The sequence below is a fragment of the Bufo gargarizans genome, chromosome 7 (genome assembly GCF_014858855.1).
Source record: "Bufo gargarizans isolate SCDJY-AF-19 chromosome 7, ASM1485885v1, whole genome shotgun sequence".
Classification (NCBI taxonomy): Eukaryota; Metazoa; Chordata; class Amphibia; order Anura; family Bufonidae; genus Bufo; species Bufo gargarizans.
Genome location: NC_058086.1, coordinates 188,796,218 through 188,816,772, shown reverse-complemented (window position 1 = coordinate 188,816,772; position 20,555 = coordinate 188,796,218). Strand labels below are relative to the sequence as shown.

Below are 20,555 nucleotides of genomic sequence, written 5' to 3'. Positions count from 1 at the left end.
TCCTGTTAGGAAGGGACATTCTCAGAACACATAAAGTATGCGATCAGTGCGATGGGCCTGACAACGCCCCTTATGCACAAAGACTTGACCTAGGCTGGGTAATAGTGGGCGATGTATGCTTGAACAAGATGTGTACGCCATCTGAGATCCACTCCTTCAAGACTTATGTGTTGGGAAATGGATGTGTATCCCACTTCAAACAGTGCCCTCACCATTATGAAGTAAAGGAGAAGCTTCTTGACATCATCCAAGTACCTGATGTTACTCCTGTCCTTTGTGATGACAACCTAGGTACTACAGTGTTTTGTACTGCAAGTGAGGACAACAAAATAGCCTTGTCAGTTGAAGACAGATAATTCATCAAAATAATGGATAAGGAATTCTTTCAGGATGAGTCTTACAGTTGGGTTGCACTATTACCTCTTCGTGCTACAAGGGCCAAACTCCCAACCAATCGTGAACAGCCTTTATCCAGATTCAACTCACTTCAACGAACATTAAGGAACAGGCCTGAAATGAATGACCATTTCATCGCCTTTATGAAAAGGATTTTTGACAATGATCACGCCGAACCAGCGCCACCACTTCAAAGACACGATGAGTGCTGGTATCTGCCTTTCTTCAGAGTGTATCATCCACGTAAGCCAAAACGAATCAGGATAGTATTTGACTCCAGTGCCAAGCATCAAGGTGTATCCCTAAATGATGTTCTTCTCACTGGCCCAAATCTAACCAACAACCTTGCGTGCTTATGAGATTTAGAAGAGAACCAGTTGCCATAACTGCTGATATTGAACAGATGTTTCATTGCTTCATTCTACGCGAAGACCATAGGAACTTCCTAAGGTTTCTGTGGCACCGTGACAACAACATGGACAATGAGATTAGTGAATACCGCATGAAAGTACATGTTTTCAGAAATAGTCCCTCACCCGCTGTTGCAACATACGTTTTACGAAGGACTGCTATTGATGGACAAAAGGAGTATGGTGCGGATGCTCGACACTTCGTTGAGAGAGACTATTATGTTGACGATGGGCTTAAGTCTTTACCTACAGACAAAGAAGCCATAGACCAGCTCCAAAGGACACAAGGTATGCTTTCTGAGGCTAACCTCAGACTACACAAAACTGCCTCAAATAGTGTTGCTGTTATGAAAGCCTTTCAACCTGGCGATCATGCCACAGGGTTTAAGGACTTAAATCTGGAAATGGACATGCCACTATACAGAGAAGTCTGGGCCTACGGTGGGACTTATTAAAGGACACTTTAGCTTTCAAGTCAGCTCTACAGACAAGCCATTTACCAAGTGTGGTGTTCTGTCAGTGGTAAACAGCCTATATGATCCAATGGGATTTGTGGCTCCCATCACCATACAAGATAAAGCCTTACTTAGACAGCTTTCAGAGTCTATTAAAGATTGGGATACTCCACTGCCATCTGACAAGCTTTCAAAGTGGGAGTCCTGGAAGCAATCTCTACACGCCTTAGATGGAATCCATTTACCACGCTGCTACACCTCAGCTTCCCTTGATACGAGCCGGAGAAAAGAGCTTCATATCGTCTCAGACGCATCTACTGAGGCCATAGCGGCTGTTGCTTACCTCAAGGTGAGAGACTCTTCTAATCAAACCCACATAGGGTTTCTGTTTGGGAAAGCCAATGATGTGTCAATGGATGTCACGTGGGTGCCTACAAGAGAGGAAGAGGAGGGGAGTTCAGAGGGAGAGACAGAGCAGCAGATAGGGGGTAGAACTAGAAGAAGCAGGCAGAACTCTCAGTGCACAGGAGGCAAAAAGCAGACTGCAAATGTATCTGGAGCGAGCCATCCACCATACATGGTCACATCTGGCGCTCCCAGGACGCTCCACAGTGTGAGCTTTTATTAACGTGTCCGCTGCTGACAATAGCTCTGCCATCTGCAGCCTGTGCTGTCAACGCATAAGTCACGGTAATGACCGCTTAAGAAGGCACCTGGCCTCCCATCACAGAGCCCAGTGGGAGCAACGCCGTCAGAACCCACAAAGCCACACTCTCGGCGCTCCATGTCCTGCCTCTTCCCCTCTCTCCTCCCATTTGTCTTTCACTCCACCTTCCACCATGCCATCATCGCGTTCATCTGGCAAAAGGCAGACTTCCGTGGCCCAAATGTTCGAGCGTTAAAAGATGATGACGCCGGATAACCCTCTTGCACAATGGCTGACCAACTACTGCCATATAAACTTGTGGACTCTGAGGCCTCTAGAAAATTTGCGGCCATTGGCACACCGCAATGGTAGGTCCCCGGAAGAAAATATTTCTCCCAGAAGGGCATTCCGGAGCTATATGGCCATGTTCAGTGGCAAGTGAATGTATCTCTGGCAGACAGTGTCGGTACCAAGATACATCTGACCACAGACACGTGGTCAAGCAAACACGGGCAGGGAAGGTACATTACTTTTACTGCCCACTGGATGAGTCTTCTGACGGCTGTCAAGCATGCAACCCGTGGCACCCATGTGGATTTGGTGTTACCGCTACGAATTGCATGCAGGCCTGCCTCTTCTTCTTCTCCTACTTCATCCTCTGTCTCTTCCTTGGCTGACTCCTCCTTTTCCACTGCTACCGCCTCTTCCAGTGCGCGCTCCAAGCTCCCCAGAACTTATTTGACGTGCCAGGTGAGACGCAACGTGCTGTGCTGCGGCTCTTGTGCCTGGAAGCCAAGAGCCAAACCAGTCCTGCACTCCTTTCAGCTTTGCGGTCACAGGCCGATCAGTGGCTAACCCCGCTCAATTTGACAGTTGGTAAAGTGGTGTGCGACAACGGTGCCAATCTGCTGAGCGCACTGAAACAGGGCAAAATGACACGTGCCGTGCATGGCACACGTCCTGAACTTAGTCGTGCAGCGATTCATTGCCAAATACCCAGGGGTCCAGGACGTCTTGCGGCAGGCCAGGAACATCTCTGGCCATTTTAGAAGATCTTACATGGCCATGGCTCGCCTTGCTGACATTCAGCGGCGACACCACCTGCCCATCAGACGTCTAATTTGTGACTGCCCGACGCGATGGAACTCCACCTTGTATATGCTTCCAGCAGAAACATGCAGTTAACGACTACCTGTACGAACATTGCAGCAGGACTGCGTCTGAGGAGCTTGTTTTTTTTCCACCGCGCCAGTGGTTGCTCATGCGCGTCGCATGCAGACTTCTGCGGCCATTTGATGAGATCACCAAACTGGTCAGTCGCAGCCAGGGCGCCATCAGTGACATCGTACCTTGCGCCTTCTTTCTGGAGCGTGCATTGCGTCATGTCATGTCATCCAGCCGTCGAGGAGCAGGAGCAGGAAGATGAGGAATTCACTAAGCTGGATGAGGGGGCTACTCCATCTGAGACAAGTCAACAGGAGTCTGAAGAGGATTCAGGGGAGGATGGTGCCAGGGGGGAGGAGCAGGAGGAGCAAGAAGAGCATGCTTTAAACTTTTCTGGGATCCCTAGTGTTGTCCGTGGCTGGGGGGAGGAGACAGAGGACAACATTATCCTGGACGATGAGCAGGAGCCAGGCCGCTCCACCACTTCTAATTTAGTGCAAATGGGGGCCTTCATGCTCCAGTGTTTGAAGAGGGACCCCCGTAGAAAAAGCATAAAGGGCAAGGACCAGTACTGGGTGGCAACGTACTTAGAATCCAGGTACAAACACAAAATGGTGGACATGTTACCAGCATCACAGAGGGCTGTCAGAATGCAGCACTTCCTGGCCTTGCTTCGAGAGATGCTGCATTCTGCTTTGGTGGGCGCTGGCAGAGGAATTTCCACTCACAGCGAATCAGTTACCAATCCAACAGCGCATGCAAGAAGAGGGTGGTTTGAAGATGTGTTGGTCACTTCGGATATGAGATCATTCTTGGAACCAACCCATCGACAGCCGTCCTCCAAATCCAGGCTCAGGGAATGCCTCAACCGACAGGTGTCCGACTACATCGGGTTAACAGCCGATGTGGACGCTCTGAGAAGCGAGGAACCCCTGGACTAGTGGGTGTGTAGGCTGGACCTTTGGCCAGAGCTGGTACAATTTGCCATTGGACTCTTGGCTTGCCCCTCGTCAAGTGTCCTGTCCGAAAGGATGTTCAGCACAGCAGGGGGGATCGTGACCGATAAGCGCACTCGCCTAGCTCATGACAGTGTGGACTACCTCAAATTTCTAAAAATGAATGAAGCATGGATCTCGGAGGAATTCAACACCTGTGACGACCACATTTAATTGAATTTCATCATGCAAGCCCACACATATCCACCACCACGCAGAACAAATAATGATCCCTGTCTTAGGCAAATACAGCGGCATAAAAGGCCTTTTCTGTACGTTGAATGCATAATGTTTTGGGCCTCGGAGGAATTCAACACCTGTGACGACCACGTGTTTCAACTATTATCATTAGGGGTATTTTAAAAAGGGAGGATTTCTTTAGCCATGTTTTTAATCCAATTTTATATTTTTAGTTCTTTTAAACATATGTATTTGACCTGTATTTGTACAGGCCTTCAGTAAAATTGATATCCAATTAGCGTCTAATCTACCTCCAACCACAAAATTCAGTGTTCTTTTATGTCAGGTGACGGCCTAATTGTTTTGGGCCCTATACTACACTAGCATGCAGTAAAATTGTTATCCAATGAGCATCTAATCTACCTCCAACCACAAAATTCTGTGTTCTTTTATGTCAGGTGAAGACCTAATGTTTTGGGCCCTGTTGTTCACTTGTCTGCAGTAAAATTGCTATCCAATGACCGTGTAATCTACCTCCAACCTCAAATTCAGTGTTCTTTTATGTCAGTTGAATGCCTAATGTTTTGGGCCCTATACTACACTGGCCTGCAGTAAAATTGTTATCCAATGAGCATCTAATCTACCTCCAACCTCAAATTCAGTGTTCTTTTATGTCAGTTGAATGCCTAATGTTTTGGGCCCTATACTACACTGGCCTGCAGTAAAATTGTTATCCAATGAGCGTCTAATCTACTGTCACGACCGCTATCCCAGCAGCAGTCGTGTAGCACCAGACGGAGGGGAAGGGGGACCCTTATCTACGGATGGGAAATAGAACGGTCACCCCTGACTAACCCTAAGCTGGCACCTGTCTGCCCTGATACCCTAGACAGGGTGTGAACTCGTGCAGCGAGCAGGATGCCTAAACCCTCAGTCACCCTAACAAGACTAGACTGGGGAAAGGCAGATGGGAGCACTAGTCACCATCACTTATGTCTAGGAGAACAACAGGGGAAGACAGCAACAAACAAACAAACAATCTATAACATAGATAGACTTATCCAGTCACGAGCAGAGAAGGTGATCCCAATAACGACAGTCCACGCCAGACAAGAGCTCCACAGCAATACCGTCAAACGATCTCCTTCAAAGGTCAGAATAGCACTGGAAGTAAGGACTATACCTGGCAATGACTGCAAGTGAAACTGAAACTAATATAGTAGCTGGGAGTGGCAGACAGGACTCACCTGAGAAGGATGCCTACAAACTCCCAGTCGGGACAAAAAGGTTCACAAGGCAAAACCCGGATGACATACCCTGAACCACGGAGCAAACTCACAAGCTATCGCGAGTAGCAAGTCGCTGCGACCTTCTCCTCCCAGACCTGTCTGGATCAGTCACAGTCGTGACATCTACCTCCAACCACATGCCAATGGGATTGGCTACCTGTTCAGTCTCCTTTTACCCCTAATACCGTTAATAAATAACACAAACAACCACGGTTCGGATATAATCGGCCACAGCAGCCGTTTTATTAAATAAATAAATAACATAAATACCATAGCAACCAAAAACATATATTAACCAATGACGAGGGAGGTCCTAGAAGCCCCAATAACCACATAAACACAAGTACAAAACAGGCGACTCCATCTTGCCCCCAGCCGTTCAACCCAGCTCGGAGGCAGCAACTGATGGACGCCTAATTTGTTAGTTCAAGATCCTCCATGAGAGTCCAGCCCCTCCCGCGGGGCCCTCCCATCCTCAAGTACCACCATATTACCAACTTCGAGGACCTTCCCCGCCTCCAATAACGCCCAGCTTGACCTACTTAAGCCTGCGCGTCCCTCCACATCCGTAACGCTGTTTCTATACCGCCCTGGATCCCCAGAGACCACAAATCAATTCCAACAGCGTTAAGATGTACCCCATCCACTCTCCAAAAACTACCAACACCTTTTCCAACTCCTCATGCCGAACCGCAACCGCCCCGTTCCTAGCCATGAATCGTCCCACCGCCCTTTTTACCTTTACCCAAGCCTTGTTGAGTCCTTCAACCGACCTCACCCCCCTCCAAACCTTGTGCAGAACAATGTCTGACCAAACCGTTATCAGACCTGGGAATAACTCCCAAACCCAAAGGAGGTCAAACTTCACATCCCTGATCAATTCCCTGAATGGTCGCACACCCAGGTCATTGCCTCCAACATGAAGCACCAAGATATCCGGAGGGCGATCCAATCGTACAAACCGATGTACCTCCCGAAGGACACCCCCCCACAACATCCCTCTAACCCCCAACCACCTGACCCTAGCCACTTCACTAGCAAAACCAAGCTGACGCCCATTCGGCCGCACATCCACCCTAACCGCCCCCAAAAAACATAGGAATGACCCAAGATCCACACCAAGGCCGCTGTCAAACCTGGAAACAACAAAAGAAAATAATTAAACACACGCACAGACAAATAAACACTGCATATCTATAATAGACCAGGTTGAACGTAAGACCTGAAACAAATTGATTCCCAGTGACCAATTTTTTTAATTACATCTTCACTGGCCCAGAGTCTGGCTGCCTCAGTCGCAGCTTCAATCCTAAAGGAGTGACCAGAATATCCAGCACCCTCCACCCCTAAAGCCCGTAAACATTTCTTAAACACTGCCAGAAATTGGAACCGGGACAAAAACAAACCATCCTCATGCAGCAAAATTGGAGCAGAATCCCTCCCCAAACCCGTTAAATACCCCTCCACACACCGGACAGGGCACATAAAACATCCAGGGACAGAAAATAGCGTAAACTGGTGCCCCTTTCCCTCCTGGTCCATTTTTTACTTCCGAATCCGGACGACAACAACCCTGTCCCAATACAAATCCACATCTTCACCCCTCACCCCCCCCCCCCCCGCTCGGCTGACACTGCCACTCACCAATTCCCCTACTCGAAACGCCCCAAAAAAGGCTAATGAAAACTCAACCTTGAATAAAACCACTTCCCACCCAGAACTACACACCGCGCCCAACTTCTCTCCCACCCCTAACAGCAGCTGAAATGAAAAAGGCCTCCTCTGATCATCCACCTTACCAACCCTACACCAACCTTTTAAAACCTGACGGACCAAAAAGGCTTTTGTCTGGTCAACTAAACCCCGCAACTTGAAACCAAACGCTAAACCTGAAATGAAACGGTTTACCTGAGGAACAGACCAACCTTCTTCTTTCAAATGTCCCAGTAACAACACCAATGTCATCTCCTCGTCTTCAACACCTGCTTCCAACCTATCAGTCCACCTAACCCAAGTCTCCCACGTCTTGCCATATGCCCTCCAGGTACCGGGACTAAGCGAGTCCTTCAACAAGCCCATTACTGCACCTCTAGGATCTCCCAAAGTCAATTTGGAAACTCCAGGCCCACTTTCTCCGCTTCTGGCACTGGAAGCCGGAACCGCTCCCACTGTAAACGAGAAAGAGCATCCGCCACAGAGTTAGACACCCCAGCAATATGCTCCGCAACCACCCAAACATTGATCGACAAACACCGTAAAACAAAAAATTGCAGGGTCTATACCGTCATTGACCGACGCGACTTTTGATATGACAAACGGTGAATGAGCAGAAACTTGTTCGGTTCTTTCTTAGGCACCACCCCCAACGGCGACACTTTTAAATTGACTAACGGAGGTGCCCTGAAGGGTCCCACCATCCACCCCAGCGCCAACTCCTTCAACAATTTGTCAGCAACCACTTCCGGGGGATCAAGCGTGGACTTCAAATTCTTATGGACCAGAGGCCCCACCGTCGTAACTGAAGGAATTCGGAAACCGCATTTAAAACCGCTAGTTAACAAGTTAGCCGCCGCCCGATCCGACCATTTTCCAGCCGCGTCCCCACCCTTATGTCCCCCCCCCCCCTAAAACAACGGTTGGCTCCATGGGGGCACCGCACAAAGTGCATTCGTGTTTAAACTTGCACTTAGCCCCAAATCTGCAGTTTCCTTCATTAAAAAGGAAACCTAATCCCTTCGCTGATGCTGCTGCAAGCGTTCCCAGCGTGGACCCCCAGGCTCCCCCTGAAAGAGCTGCCCTGTCCTAGTCGGGGCCGTCACTTTCAACCAAAGCACGATATCCTTGTGATCCTACAAAATATCCGGCCTGACCGCCTTGGGTTGTCGAAACTGTTCATCATACCGGAGCCACCCAACCCCACCGTATACCCAATACGCCTCACCTATAGCATCCTGGTAATAGATACACATCTTTATTGCATACAGAACATTGATAGCAAAAAACTGGAAAACAGAAACAATACCAATTACTAAAAACATTATAGAGATGGTGTCAAGAAGCTGTATCAATGAAAAATCGTATGCAATATGTATGGACAGGTATACCATTATGCAACAAAAATGGGAAGTATGGCTAAAGTACTTCACTAAGTAAGGAGGGAGTCGGATGTGTGAAAGGAGCCGGTCAACCGAAAAGTTAGACAACATAAGAGAAAGCATAAATATAATAAAGATTATAATGCATAAAACCAATTTAGTATTGCTAGATAAGATTAGTGATACATGTAATTAAAGATATGTTCTCAATGTATATGTAATAAAGATTCACTTTTCTTTATTCATTTAAGGTTAAAAGTTAACAAAGATTTAAGAAGGCACTTTCGTGTATATGTTTATTTTATTTTACTGCAATTTATTCTGATACATGCATCACCAATTATATTTGAAATGTAGATTGTGTTCTCACCTCATGTGATATGAAGTAATATTACGTGTGAAACATTCAATTTCCTGTATGTTATATTAAAATTTCTTTGAAAATTCGAATAAAAAATTATTTTGTTCTAAAAAGAACATATTTATCTCTGGTGCTGAAAATATGAAAATAAATTTTAATTATTATTTTAAATTACCGTTTGATCTCATATCCTAATAAAACATTTTGAGAGTTCTCATTATCGTAACCTTTTTCATTATTTCCTTTCAGCTCTGCGGAAATGTCAGGACATCACGATGGGAGTTCTACTGATGTTGAGCTTGTCAATAGACTTGGAGAGACTGGCTTGGATCCTGAGTATTGGCTCGGTGTGCTTAAAGAAAACCTGGGCATTAACAATATACAATCAGTACAATACATTCAGCCTGAAGACTGCTCGCTACTAGAGGAGAAGACCCGTCACCAATGGGAAAAAAGAGCTTTACGTCAACTATGCAATGTGCCAGATAGCAGTACAAATGTTAAGGAAATGCAAGAGAAGCGACGTCAGGTAATGAAAGAAAAGAACGAACAAGCATTAAAGGTAATAACTGAGCTAAAAACATTAAGATCTGAAGGAAAAGATCGACGTGATGAAATGGTCAAGCAGAGGGAAGAGGAAATTCGTAAAGCCCTAGAAATACCTTCTGATTGTTCAGCACCACCTGAGAAGTCAATAGTGGATCTTATAGATTACTATGAAAAACAGATTAAGTTCATGGAAGAATCATTTAAAAAATCTGACAATATAAAAGATGAAGACCTCCTTAGATATGCTTCTGGGGGTTTGGCACTTGAAGGAATTTTCCAAACAAAAAACATTAATGATGCGTTTCAGAAACGTGAACCACTGCTTAGTATTCCAGAGGGTTTCCAACTTCTTGGACCAGAGCAAAGTCCAGTTTTTCAACAAAAGGAATTTATATCTCAAATAGAGGAGTCCAGTTTTAAAAAAACTGTTGAAAAAGTGGGGTTAAGTTTAAGTAGCTCACTTAATTTTGGCTTCATGGGCTTCGGTCTGAAAAGCAGTACAGATTATAGCAAAGATTCAGAATGTGATAAAACCAGTAAACAGTCTAGTCAAGAACAATATGTCTGTACAACAAGATACAATTACATCCCACTAGCATCCTGCTACTTCACTAAGGACCAGATGAAACTCTCGCAGAGTGCACTAAATGCATTAAAAGACATTGAAAAACTAATTGCCATAGATTCAGGTAAACAAGTCATAAGAATGAAATGTACAGATTTTTTCCAGAGATTTGGCTCTCATGCTAACCTAGGCCCTGTACACTTTGGGGGAATATACTGGTGGAAAGCTTCCATGGAAGGCATTACATCTAATCAGATTCAAGAAGCTAAAAGAATGACATCGGATGCACTAAACTTATATGTTGGTGCTAGTTATGCTGGAAGTGGAGCAGATTTTGACTTAACAAAACCAAATACATATGGTTCCATTGACCAATCAACAATGTCTAAATTTCAGAAAGATATTCAGTTCTTCTCCACCAAAACAGGGGGTCCTTCAGAAGTTGATTCTATCTTTCATTGGAGATCAGGTCTTATAACAAGTAACAAGACCTGGAGTGTCATAGATCGTGGATTTCAGCTCATGCCTGTTTGGGAAATTATTGTGAGTAATCACAGGGAACAGTTCACAGATACCATGAAACTTGCTTCATGTTTAATTGATTCTTACACATCATCAACTGGTCTGACTTCAGAAACAATGGTTGGAGAAGATTTACTGACTGCTTTAGAAAAAACTAAGATATTCTTGCAAGAAATAAAATCTTGGAAATCTGAGGATTCTGAGGAACATCTGAAAACATTAAGTGACTTTAAACAAACACTGAATGAAACCACAAGAAGTTACAGCGCTTGGGTGAATTTGTGCCTGTCAGATAAAGGTCTTCAAGAATTTTTGCTTAGCATCGTTAAGAGATATCAAGAAAGTACGGAGGAAAATGTCTATCGCATTAAAATTTCACTGCAAGAACTACTTGAGCCACATATTTATTCAGTCGATAATTTTCCTAATGCTTCATTTATTATGAGGTGGATTTATAATTCAGAGAAGAATGAACTTGATCAGCTCCATCTTTCTGAATTTAAGGAGCTCCTTGATGTTTTTCAGAAATCAAAAGAAAATCTTTCTCAGATAACACTTTCTCTTTCTTCATCTACAGAAGAACAATTCCAAGCTAAGATAAAAGCTACCCAGCATATCGGTTGCTCACTTTATTCGTTTTTAAAAACTATGAGGAAGACAAAGCAAAAAGATTCTGAATTACTGGTGCTCCTGATCGCAAATAACTCTGGATACTGTTTAAAAAATCTCTACTTTCGTAACATTCTAGGACGGAATGATATAGATATCTTGCAAAACAACATAGATGAAAGTCCTATAAAGAATATGCAAACCTCAAAGGTCAATGTGCTGAACAGGGCACAAGCTTTTCTGCCTGTACACAGGGTTAAAATTTGCATGGTGTTTACAAAGAAATGACTGCTGAACAGAAAGCAGACCGATTGAATTTCATGAAAAGTCATCTAGAAGGTGATATCTTATCTAATGTTAACAAAATCATTCATCAGCGTTCTAAATTTTATGATTGGAGCAAAATGGAAGATAATCTAAGAGAATTTGCCTATGGAATTGTATTAAGAAAGGAGTTTAGCTCAGATGAAATTGCCAAAGAGCTGGAAAATATCTGTCAGGATGAAATAACACTTATTAACACTGATGAACAAATTGACAGCAGCAACATGGACAAAGACTTTTTGCAATTGTTAAAGAGGCTTGACCTTGTAAAATATTATCCACAAAAAATGAAAACAGCTGATTTTCATAAGATATGTAGATCTTCTATGTCTGAAACCCTGACTTTAGGAGAACATCAACTTTCCTTCCATTATCTACAAAAGTTGCTCATGTTGGACTATCGTGCTAGATATACACAGTACAAAAGTGCTAATGATCTCACTCAAAAGAATATAGTGACCATAAATGATAAAGTTGACAAAAATGACATATCTGAAGTTTGCTTAGATGATTTCCTTGATGACAGCAATGAGGAATTTGAAAACCAAAGTGCAAACCAAGAGCAACTTATTCACCCTATGGATCTGCAGCTGGCAATTTTTCATTGTGCTAATGACTTTATGAGGCAGTATATTTACACAAAACTTTCACTTTGTCAGTTTGCTGTACCAATGTTGGTAAGAAATCCCAGCACAAAGCTCATTGAGTTTCCTCTTTGGTCTTTTCAAGAAGTTAAAAAGAAATGGAAAGCAAAAAGTGGCGCAAACAGGGATGATACATCCAGCAACAAATGTGTTACTGAAGCTGAAACTCCTATTGTATCTTTCATTCGCTTTGGTCCATCAGCTTCTTCTAAGTCACAAATAATCAACTGGCTGATCAGTAAACAAAGACATGACATCTTCTATCACCGCCATTGCAAGGGAAGTACGAAGAACTCTTTGCTAATGAATGGCATTACAGAAATTGCTTGGTATTGCCCAGGTGGGAGATTGATGATGCATTTGATGACTGCATTGCCTTTACCAATCTACATGGTGATGCTAGAGACCATGACAAGCAAGTACAATTTTTAGAGCAGATTTCCTCAGTCATTGTAGTTTTGTTCAATGATAGAGATGCAAGGGAAGGACATGGTAAAATAGTTTTGCAGCGATTAGTGAACTCTCCCACACCATTAATCTGTCTTATTGCAGACAAGGAATGTCCTCCACCAAAACCTGGTACTAAATTAAAAATAGGTTTAAGAGACAGAAATGAAGCAGATATGGTAGACATAGTAGCTACTACAATACATTCATTATTGACCAGTTCAAATCAAAGACACTCTCTTAACAAATGTGCAAGCATTGCCAGAAGTCATGGATTTATAGTGGATGTGGACAAAGAGCAGTGCAAGCAAGGAAGAGATGATGCAGAGGGTCTACTGTCCCTACATAAAGAAAAAAAACTCTCAGCTATAAAGGAGGCATTTCTGCCATTGCAAGGTGATCTGTGGCATATGTGGTGCACAAAAGATAAGGAACTCACTAGACTCAAGGGAAAAAATAATTTGAGCATTGAGGAACAGCGGAGTAACATTGAGTCTGAAAAACAAGCGCTAAGAAACAGTCAAATACAAAAAGCTTTTCCTTTAAATAACTTTATGAGATCTCTCCTAAATATTCTACACTCCAATGCTCAGGGCTCAAAATTATATTTTCTGCAGTGGTTTAAAATGTTTTTGGATGATTTGTCTTCAGAAACATTATCAACTCTCAATCAAGAATATCATAATGTTTGGTCAGATTTAACAGTGGAAAAGCAAAAGTGCAAAAATAAGCGTAAAATACAAAAACTTGAAAACAAACTGGAAGAACTGTCAACCAAGATCAACGGCTCAACATTTGGGCTTGAACATATTCTCAGAGAACTGGGACAAATTTATGAAGCATTAGAAACATCCCCTGAAAAAGATCAAAGCTTTTTAACTTTGCCTAAAATTGCAGCACATCTTATGGTTTCAGGGTATCCAGTAGAGCTTATGGATGGCGACACTGCACATGTACCATTGAAGTGGATAGGAGCTGTTCTGGATGAATTGATAGGACTATTAGGAGATAAAAAGCTGTATGTCCTTTCTGTACTAGGTATTCAGAGTACAGGTAAATCCACTTTACTCAATACTATGTTTGGCCTCCAGCTTGCAGTGAGTGCTGGTAGATGTACACGAGGAGCGTTTATGCAACTTATTAAGGTTGATGAAGAACTTAAGCAAGAACTAAAATTTGAATACGTGCTTGTTGTAGACACCGAAGGTTTAAGAGCTGTAGAACTATCAAAAAAGAATTCAGTGAACCATGATAACGAATTGGCTACATTTGTAATTGGCCTGGGTAACATCACTGTAATCAATATTTTTGGTGAAAATCCTTCCGAAATGCAAGACATTCTACAGATTGCTGTCCAAGCATTTCTTAGAATGAAACAAGTGAACTAAGACCAAGCTGTTTGTTTGTTCATCAAAATGTTGGTGAGATCACAGCCAAAGAGAAAAACATGGAGGGAAGAAGAAAATTGCAAGAGAAACTGGATGAAATGACATTGTGTGCAGCGCAGCAGGAGCAGTGTGATGTCACTTGTTTCAATGATGTCATTCAGTTTGATGTCAACACTCATATTCACTATTTTGCACATTTGTGGGAAGGTGACCCACCTATGGCCCCTCCAAATCCAAGTTACATGTGAAAATGTCCAAGAGTTAAAGAAGATGATACTCCAGTCAGGGGAACAGGAAGAACATGCAAATATTTTAAGCATTTCAATGTTTAAAGCACGTGTTAATGATCTATGGAATGCGCTGCTTAACGAAAACTTTGTTTTTAGTTTTAAGAATTCTCTTGAAACTGCTTCTTATAACAAACTGGAAACTAAATACAGTCAATGGGCATGGTCTTTAAGAGAGCACATGCTGACGCTTCAAAGCAAAATCAACAAACAAATTCACAATAATGTGATAAAATCTGTAAATGTGGTTTCTCTAACCAAGGAATTTGAACCAAAATGCAAAAAGATTCAGGAAGATCTAAATACATTTTTTACAGAAGAAAAAGATACTGAAATGTTAGTGCAATGGAGAGAAAATACAGAAAATAGACTCTCTACTCTTAAAAGTGATATCATAGAAGAGATGAAGAAAAAAACTGATGAACTATTGACAGCAAAAAAGAATAGTGCAAAAATGAACTTTTTTAAGGAAAAATATGAAGATGAAATGTTTAGAGAAAGCAAAAACCTTGCCTTGACTTTGAAAGAAAGAAACCTTAATGATGAGAAATTGCAGGAAAAATTTAATGACATGTGGAATGCCTTGATTACTAAAGTATCTAACACAATAAACATGCCTGAGCTTCCTGAGATCCATCTAGACTTAGAAAATGTTTTCCTAGAATGCTTTAAAACCGAAACCAATCTTGTTGATACAATTCGTGACTCTTATACGTGGAAGGATTTACTTGCAGTGTTCTCCAAGTATATTGAGAGTAAACGAGGATTTATGTCAAAGGTGTTATTCTCTGGAACACTTAGCCAGGATGATCATGACAAGATAAAACATACAACATATATTCTAAAGAAGCGAGTTGATGAATATATTGAAAAAAAAGAGCAAGAGATAATGGATTATCAGTGTATCTATTTTCATGAAATTTTGAATACGATTAACAAGGAAATATACACCATGCTGGATAAAAAGTTTAAATATTTGACAGAATATAAGCTGTATGTGTCACTGTTCTTGTGTCAAATTGCCGCCAGAAGATTTGTCCGCATTTCAGATGCTTTTAGACAAGCTAACAATCCTCTTGTTTACTTAGAAAGTAAAAAGAATCAATTCTGGCAGAGTTTTAAAATCTCCTGCAAAGAAAGAACTGAAACAGCATTGCTAGCTGATTTATTGTGTAATGCATTAAAAGGGTCCATCCAACAAGAAGTGATAGAAAAGGCTGCACTTGAGTTAGCTGGGGACATGAAAAGCAATGATCCTTCTTTAAATGGGAACAGATCAAAACTAGACTACTGTTTACTTAAGTCACTGGCAGAAAAGGAATGTTTCCAGGATTACATTAACTACATCCAAGATCCGAAATCAGCAGTTCAGGCCTTTATCAAAGAACGTGTTCACGTGATTTGTAAAGAAAATGCAAAGGTTTCAAAGATTTTCAATATTAAAGTGGATTTTTTTAGACGACTTGTATCAAAAGCTATCGATAAGTCAACTTCGGAGGTTACAGACAAGCGTGGAAATGTTAAATCCTGGCTGGAAAGATTCTGCCAAGAGCTTCAGAATGAAATGAAGCTGTCCTCAAATGACCTGAAAATTGTTCAATATCAGAACATAACTGACTTAGGATTCCTTAAGGAGGCAATGAGAAAGGCTTTACAGATAGTAGTGAAATCCCTCAAAGATGAGTTATCTGTATTTGATCTACAAACCCTTGAAAAAAAGACCTTCACCATTTTATTTGACCAGTTTCCTGGATGCTGGAAAATGTGTCCATTTTGTGATGCTGTTTGTACACATACTACAAGTTCACATGATGGAGGCCACAGCATGAAGTTCCATCGTCCTAATGGTTTACGAGGCTGCCATTGGCATAATACCACTGTTTTTTGCACAGAGATATGCACTTCTCTTGTAGCAAGTGATTTGATCTGTATAGTAAATGACAAAAGCTTTTCCTACAAAAACTATAAAACTGCAGGACCCCCTTACGATGAGTGGTCTATTACTCCCGACAACTCTGCCTTATCCTACTGGAAATGGGTGACCTGCCGTTTTGAATCTGATTTCGAAAAATATTATAATTTAAAATTTGAAGATAATGGAAAGATTCCTTCACAATGGAGAGAGATAACCAAGCAGGATGTCATTAGAGAGATAGAGAAACTGATGTAGTCAATTAAAAAAATCTAATAATGTATTATTAAAGAGGTTTTCCCATTATGACAACTTATCTCCCACCCATAGAATAGTGGACAAGTTGCAGACTGGCGGGGGGACGACTGCTAGGGCCCCCACCAATCACTAAAATAAGGACCAGTGCTCCCGTTTGATTGCATCGGCAGATATGAATGCATGCTGCCACTTCATTCAACTCTATGGAGATGCCAGAGATACAGTAGCTGAGTGCTATCTCTGGGAGCCCCATAGAGTTGAATAGAGAGGAGGAAACACGTGCGTATCTGCCACTTCAAATGGGGAACATCCACCCTTGTTTTAGTATTGGCAGGGGCCCCAGCAATCAGCAACAAATCCCTTATCCTATGGATAGAAGATGAGTTGTCATAGTGGGACAACCCATTTAAGTTCAACTACTGCATGTATTCAGCCAATAGACAGATTTCTCAGGGAAGCCAGTATGGCATCATAATATAATACTGGAATTATTGCTGATATTGAATAGGTAATATAGGTTAAAGGGGTTAGCCCATCTCACACTTTGTTGGCACATCTCTAGGATATTCCACCAATGTCTGATAGGTGAGGGTCACACCTCTGGGACGTATATCTATCTCTAGAATGGGGTCCAAAAGTGAACAAGGGCGCAAGCGAGGGCTCTCTCCATTCACTTCTATGGGGGTGCCAAAAATAGCCAAGCTCCTTCACTTTGGGGGCGTTCTAGAGATAGGTGCAGGTCTCAGAGTGGGACCCGCACCTATGGGACATTAGTGGCAGATCCTAGCGATAAGCCACCAAGATGCAAGATGGGCAATCCCGTTAAGCATATTGTCTATGATACAAAACATTGATGATACTTGTAAACAGATCAAATCTTAAATGGAATATGAATATGGATGAGTGATCTTAAAACAGTTGCCCATCTTAGACCTTTATTACAAGGATCTATAAATAACCATACGTTGATCACAGTGTTTCCTGGTGCAGGAACCCCCAGATATCAGATTTTACCTGCAGGAGAATTCAGCATAACCAAAGGGAAAATTAAGTATTACACCATGGCCACTAACATCAATGGGCTGTTCAGCTGCTCTCCACAGTACTTCAGGCTTCTGAACAGATGACCCCCATCTATTAACTCCCTAATTGGGTTTCTTTTAACAAAATTCAAGGTGAGATTTGAAAGAACAATCAATACGTTATATTAAGGTCCCTGATAATCAATATCAGTTGATCATTATCAATACCAGTTCCTATGATTTTTATTATCCTTCAACTTTCTTTAAAAAAATAAAAAAATAAAAAATATTTTTTTAATTTATTGTAAGTAAAAATAAAACAATATACCCAGCAAGTCTTTAAAGGGGTTTTCTGAGACTTTACTACTGATGACCTATTCTCAGGATAGGTCTGTCAGTATCTGATTGATTGGTGGGGGTCTGACCCCTGGGCCCCCCGCCGATCAGCTATTCGAGAAGGCATCGGCACTCACAATACCGCTGAAGCCTTCTCTCAGCTTTTCCTAGGCCAGTCCATTTTGTCGTCACTGTATCATTATTAAAGTCTTGGAGAACCCTTTTAACCACCTCAGCTCCCCTAGTTTAAACACCCTTAATGACCAGACCACTTTTCACAATTCTGCACTACACTACTTTCACGGTTTATTGCTCGGTCATACAACTTACCACCCAAATTAATTTTGCCTCCTTCTCTTCTCACTAATAGAGCTTTCATTTGGTGGTATTTCATTGCTGCTGACATTTTTACCTTTTTTGTTATTAATCGAAATTTTTGCAAAAAATGAAATTTTTGCAAAAAATGAAATTTTTCACTTTCAGTTGTAAAATAAAAATACATTTCTATATAAATTTTTCTCTAAATTTATTGTTGTACATGTCTTTGATAAAAAAATGCAATAAGTGTATATTTATTGGTTTGCGCAAAAGTTATAGCGTTTACAAACTATGATACAAAAATGTGAATTTCCGCATTTTGAAACGGCTCTGACTTTCTGAGCACCTGTCATGTTTCCTGAGGTTCTACAATGGCCAGACAGTAGAAACACCCCACAAATGACCTCATTTCGGAAAGTAGACACCCTAAGGTATTCGCTGATGGGCATAGTGAGTTCATAGAACTTTTTATTTTTTGTCACAAGTTAGCGGTAAACGATGATTTTTTTTTCTTGCAAAGTCTCATATTCCACTAATTTGTGACAAAAAATAAAAACTTTCATAAACTCACTATGCCCATCACGAAATACCTTGGGGTACTCAGGAGAAGTAGGGCAATGTGTTTTGGGGTGTCTTTTTACATATACCTATGCTGGGTGAGAGAAATATCTCTCTAAAAGACAACTTTTCCCATTTTTTTTATACAGAGTTGTCATTTGACAGAGATATTTCTCTCACCCAAGGTGGGCAAAGGGGCCCAAATTCTAAAGAGCACCTTTAGGATTTCACAGGGCATTTTTAACACATTTGGATTTCAAACTACTTCTCATGCATTAGGGCCCCTAAAATGCCAGGGCAGTATAAATACCCCACAAGTGAACACACTTGTGGGGTATTTATTTGGAAAGAAGACACCCCAAGGTATTCCGTGATGGGCATAGTGAGTTCATGGAAGTTTTTATTTTTTTTAGTTAGTGGAATATGAGACTTTGTAAGAAAAAAAAAAATAATCATAATTTTCCGCTAACTTGTGCCAAAAAAAATAAAAAATTCTAGGAACTCGCCATGCCCCTCAAGGAATACCTTGGGGTGTCTTCTTTCCAAAATGGGGTCACTTGTGGGGTATTTATACTGCCCTGGCATTTTAGGGGCCCTAATGCGTGAGAAGTAGTTTGAAATCCAAATGTGTTAAAAATGCCCGGTGAAATCCTAAAGGTGCTCTTTAGAATTTGGGCCCCTTTGCCCACCTAGGCTGCAAAAAAGTGTCACGCATGTGGTATCGCCGTACTCAGAAGAAGTAGGGCAATGTGATTTGGGGTGTATTTTTACATATACCCATGCTGGGTGAGAGAAATATCTCTCTAAAAGTCAACTTTTCCCATTTTTTCATACAAAGTTGTCATTTTAGAGAGGTATTTCTCTCACCCAGCATGGGTATATGTAAAAATACACCCCAAAACACATTTCCCAACTTCTCATGAGTACGGCGATACCACATGTGTGACACTTTTTTGCAGCCTAGGTGCGCAAAGGGGCCCAAATTCCTTTTAGAAGGGCATTTTTAGACATTTGGATTCCAGACTTCTTCTCACGCTTTAGGGCCCCTAAAATGCCAGGGCAGTATAAAGACCCCACATGTGACCCCATTTTGGAAAGAAGACACCCCAAAGTATTCCGTGAGGGGCATGGCGAGTTCATAGAAGATTTTTTTTTAGCGGAAATTGATTTTTTTTTTCTCACAAAGTCTCCAATTCCGCTAACTTGGGACAAAAAGTTCACTCTTTCATGGACTCACTATGCCCCTCAGCGAATACCTTGGGGTGTCTTCTTTCCAAAATAGGGTCATTTGTGGGGTGTTTGTACTGCCCTGGCATTTGAGGGTCTCCACAATCATTACATGTATGGCCAGCATTAGGAGTTTCTGCTATTCTCCTTATATTGAGCATACGGGTAATGAGATATTTTTTTTTCCGTTCAGCCTCTGGGCTGAAAGAAAAAATGAACGGCGCAGATTTCTTCATTCGCATCGATCAATGTGGATGAAAAAATCTCTGCCAAAAAAAAAAAAGGAGGGGAAAGGCGTCTGCCAGGACATAGGAGCTCCGCCCAACATCCAAACCCACTCAGCTCGTATGCCCTCGCAAACCCGATTTCTCCATTCACATCAATCTATGTGGATGAATAAATCATTGCCGGGATTTATTTATTTTTATATACAAAGTGTTTGCCAAAGCATATGAACACCGCCCCTCAGCTCATAAGCCTCGGCAAATGTATCTTTCTTACTGCAGAGGAGAAATCTCGTCTTGCAGCGCCGCATACACCAACTTTTGTGTAATTTTACAGCAGCGCAATGCTTCTGTCAGAATGCACATCAGTGCTG

General features: G+C 42.0%; 1 protein-coding gene across 1 annotated transcript; it reads left to right on the top strand.

Moving 5' to 3' along the window:
• The first annotated feature begins 871 nt into the window (after positions 1–871).
• LOC122944244 (interferon-induced very large GTPase 1-like) lies at positions 872–16,606 on the top strand. Its single transcript, XM_044302480.1, is given in 9 exon segments — positions 872–1,094; positions 1,327–1,610; positions 7,580–7,733; positions 7,889–7,982; positions 9,241–11,416; positions 11,419–12,550; positions 12,553–14,034; positions 14,037–14,281; positions 14,283–16,606. Coding segments are annotated over 9 exon segments (8,004 nt in total). The 3' UTR covers positions 16,497–16,606.
• The last annotated feature ends 3,949 nt before the right edge of the window (positions 16,607–20,555 follow it).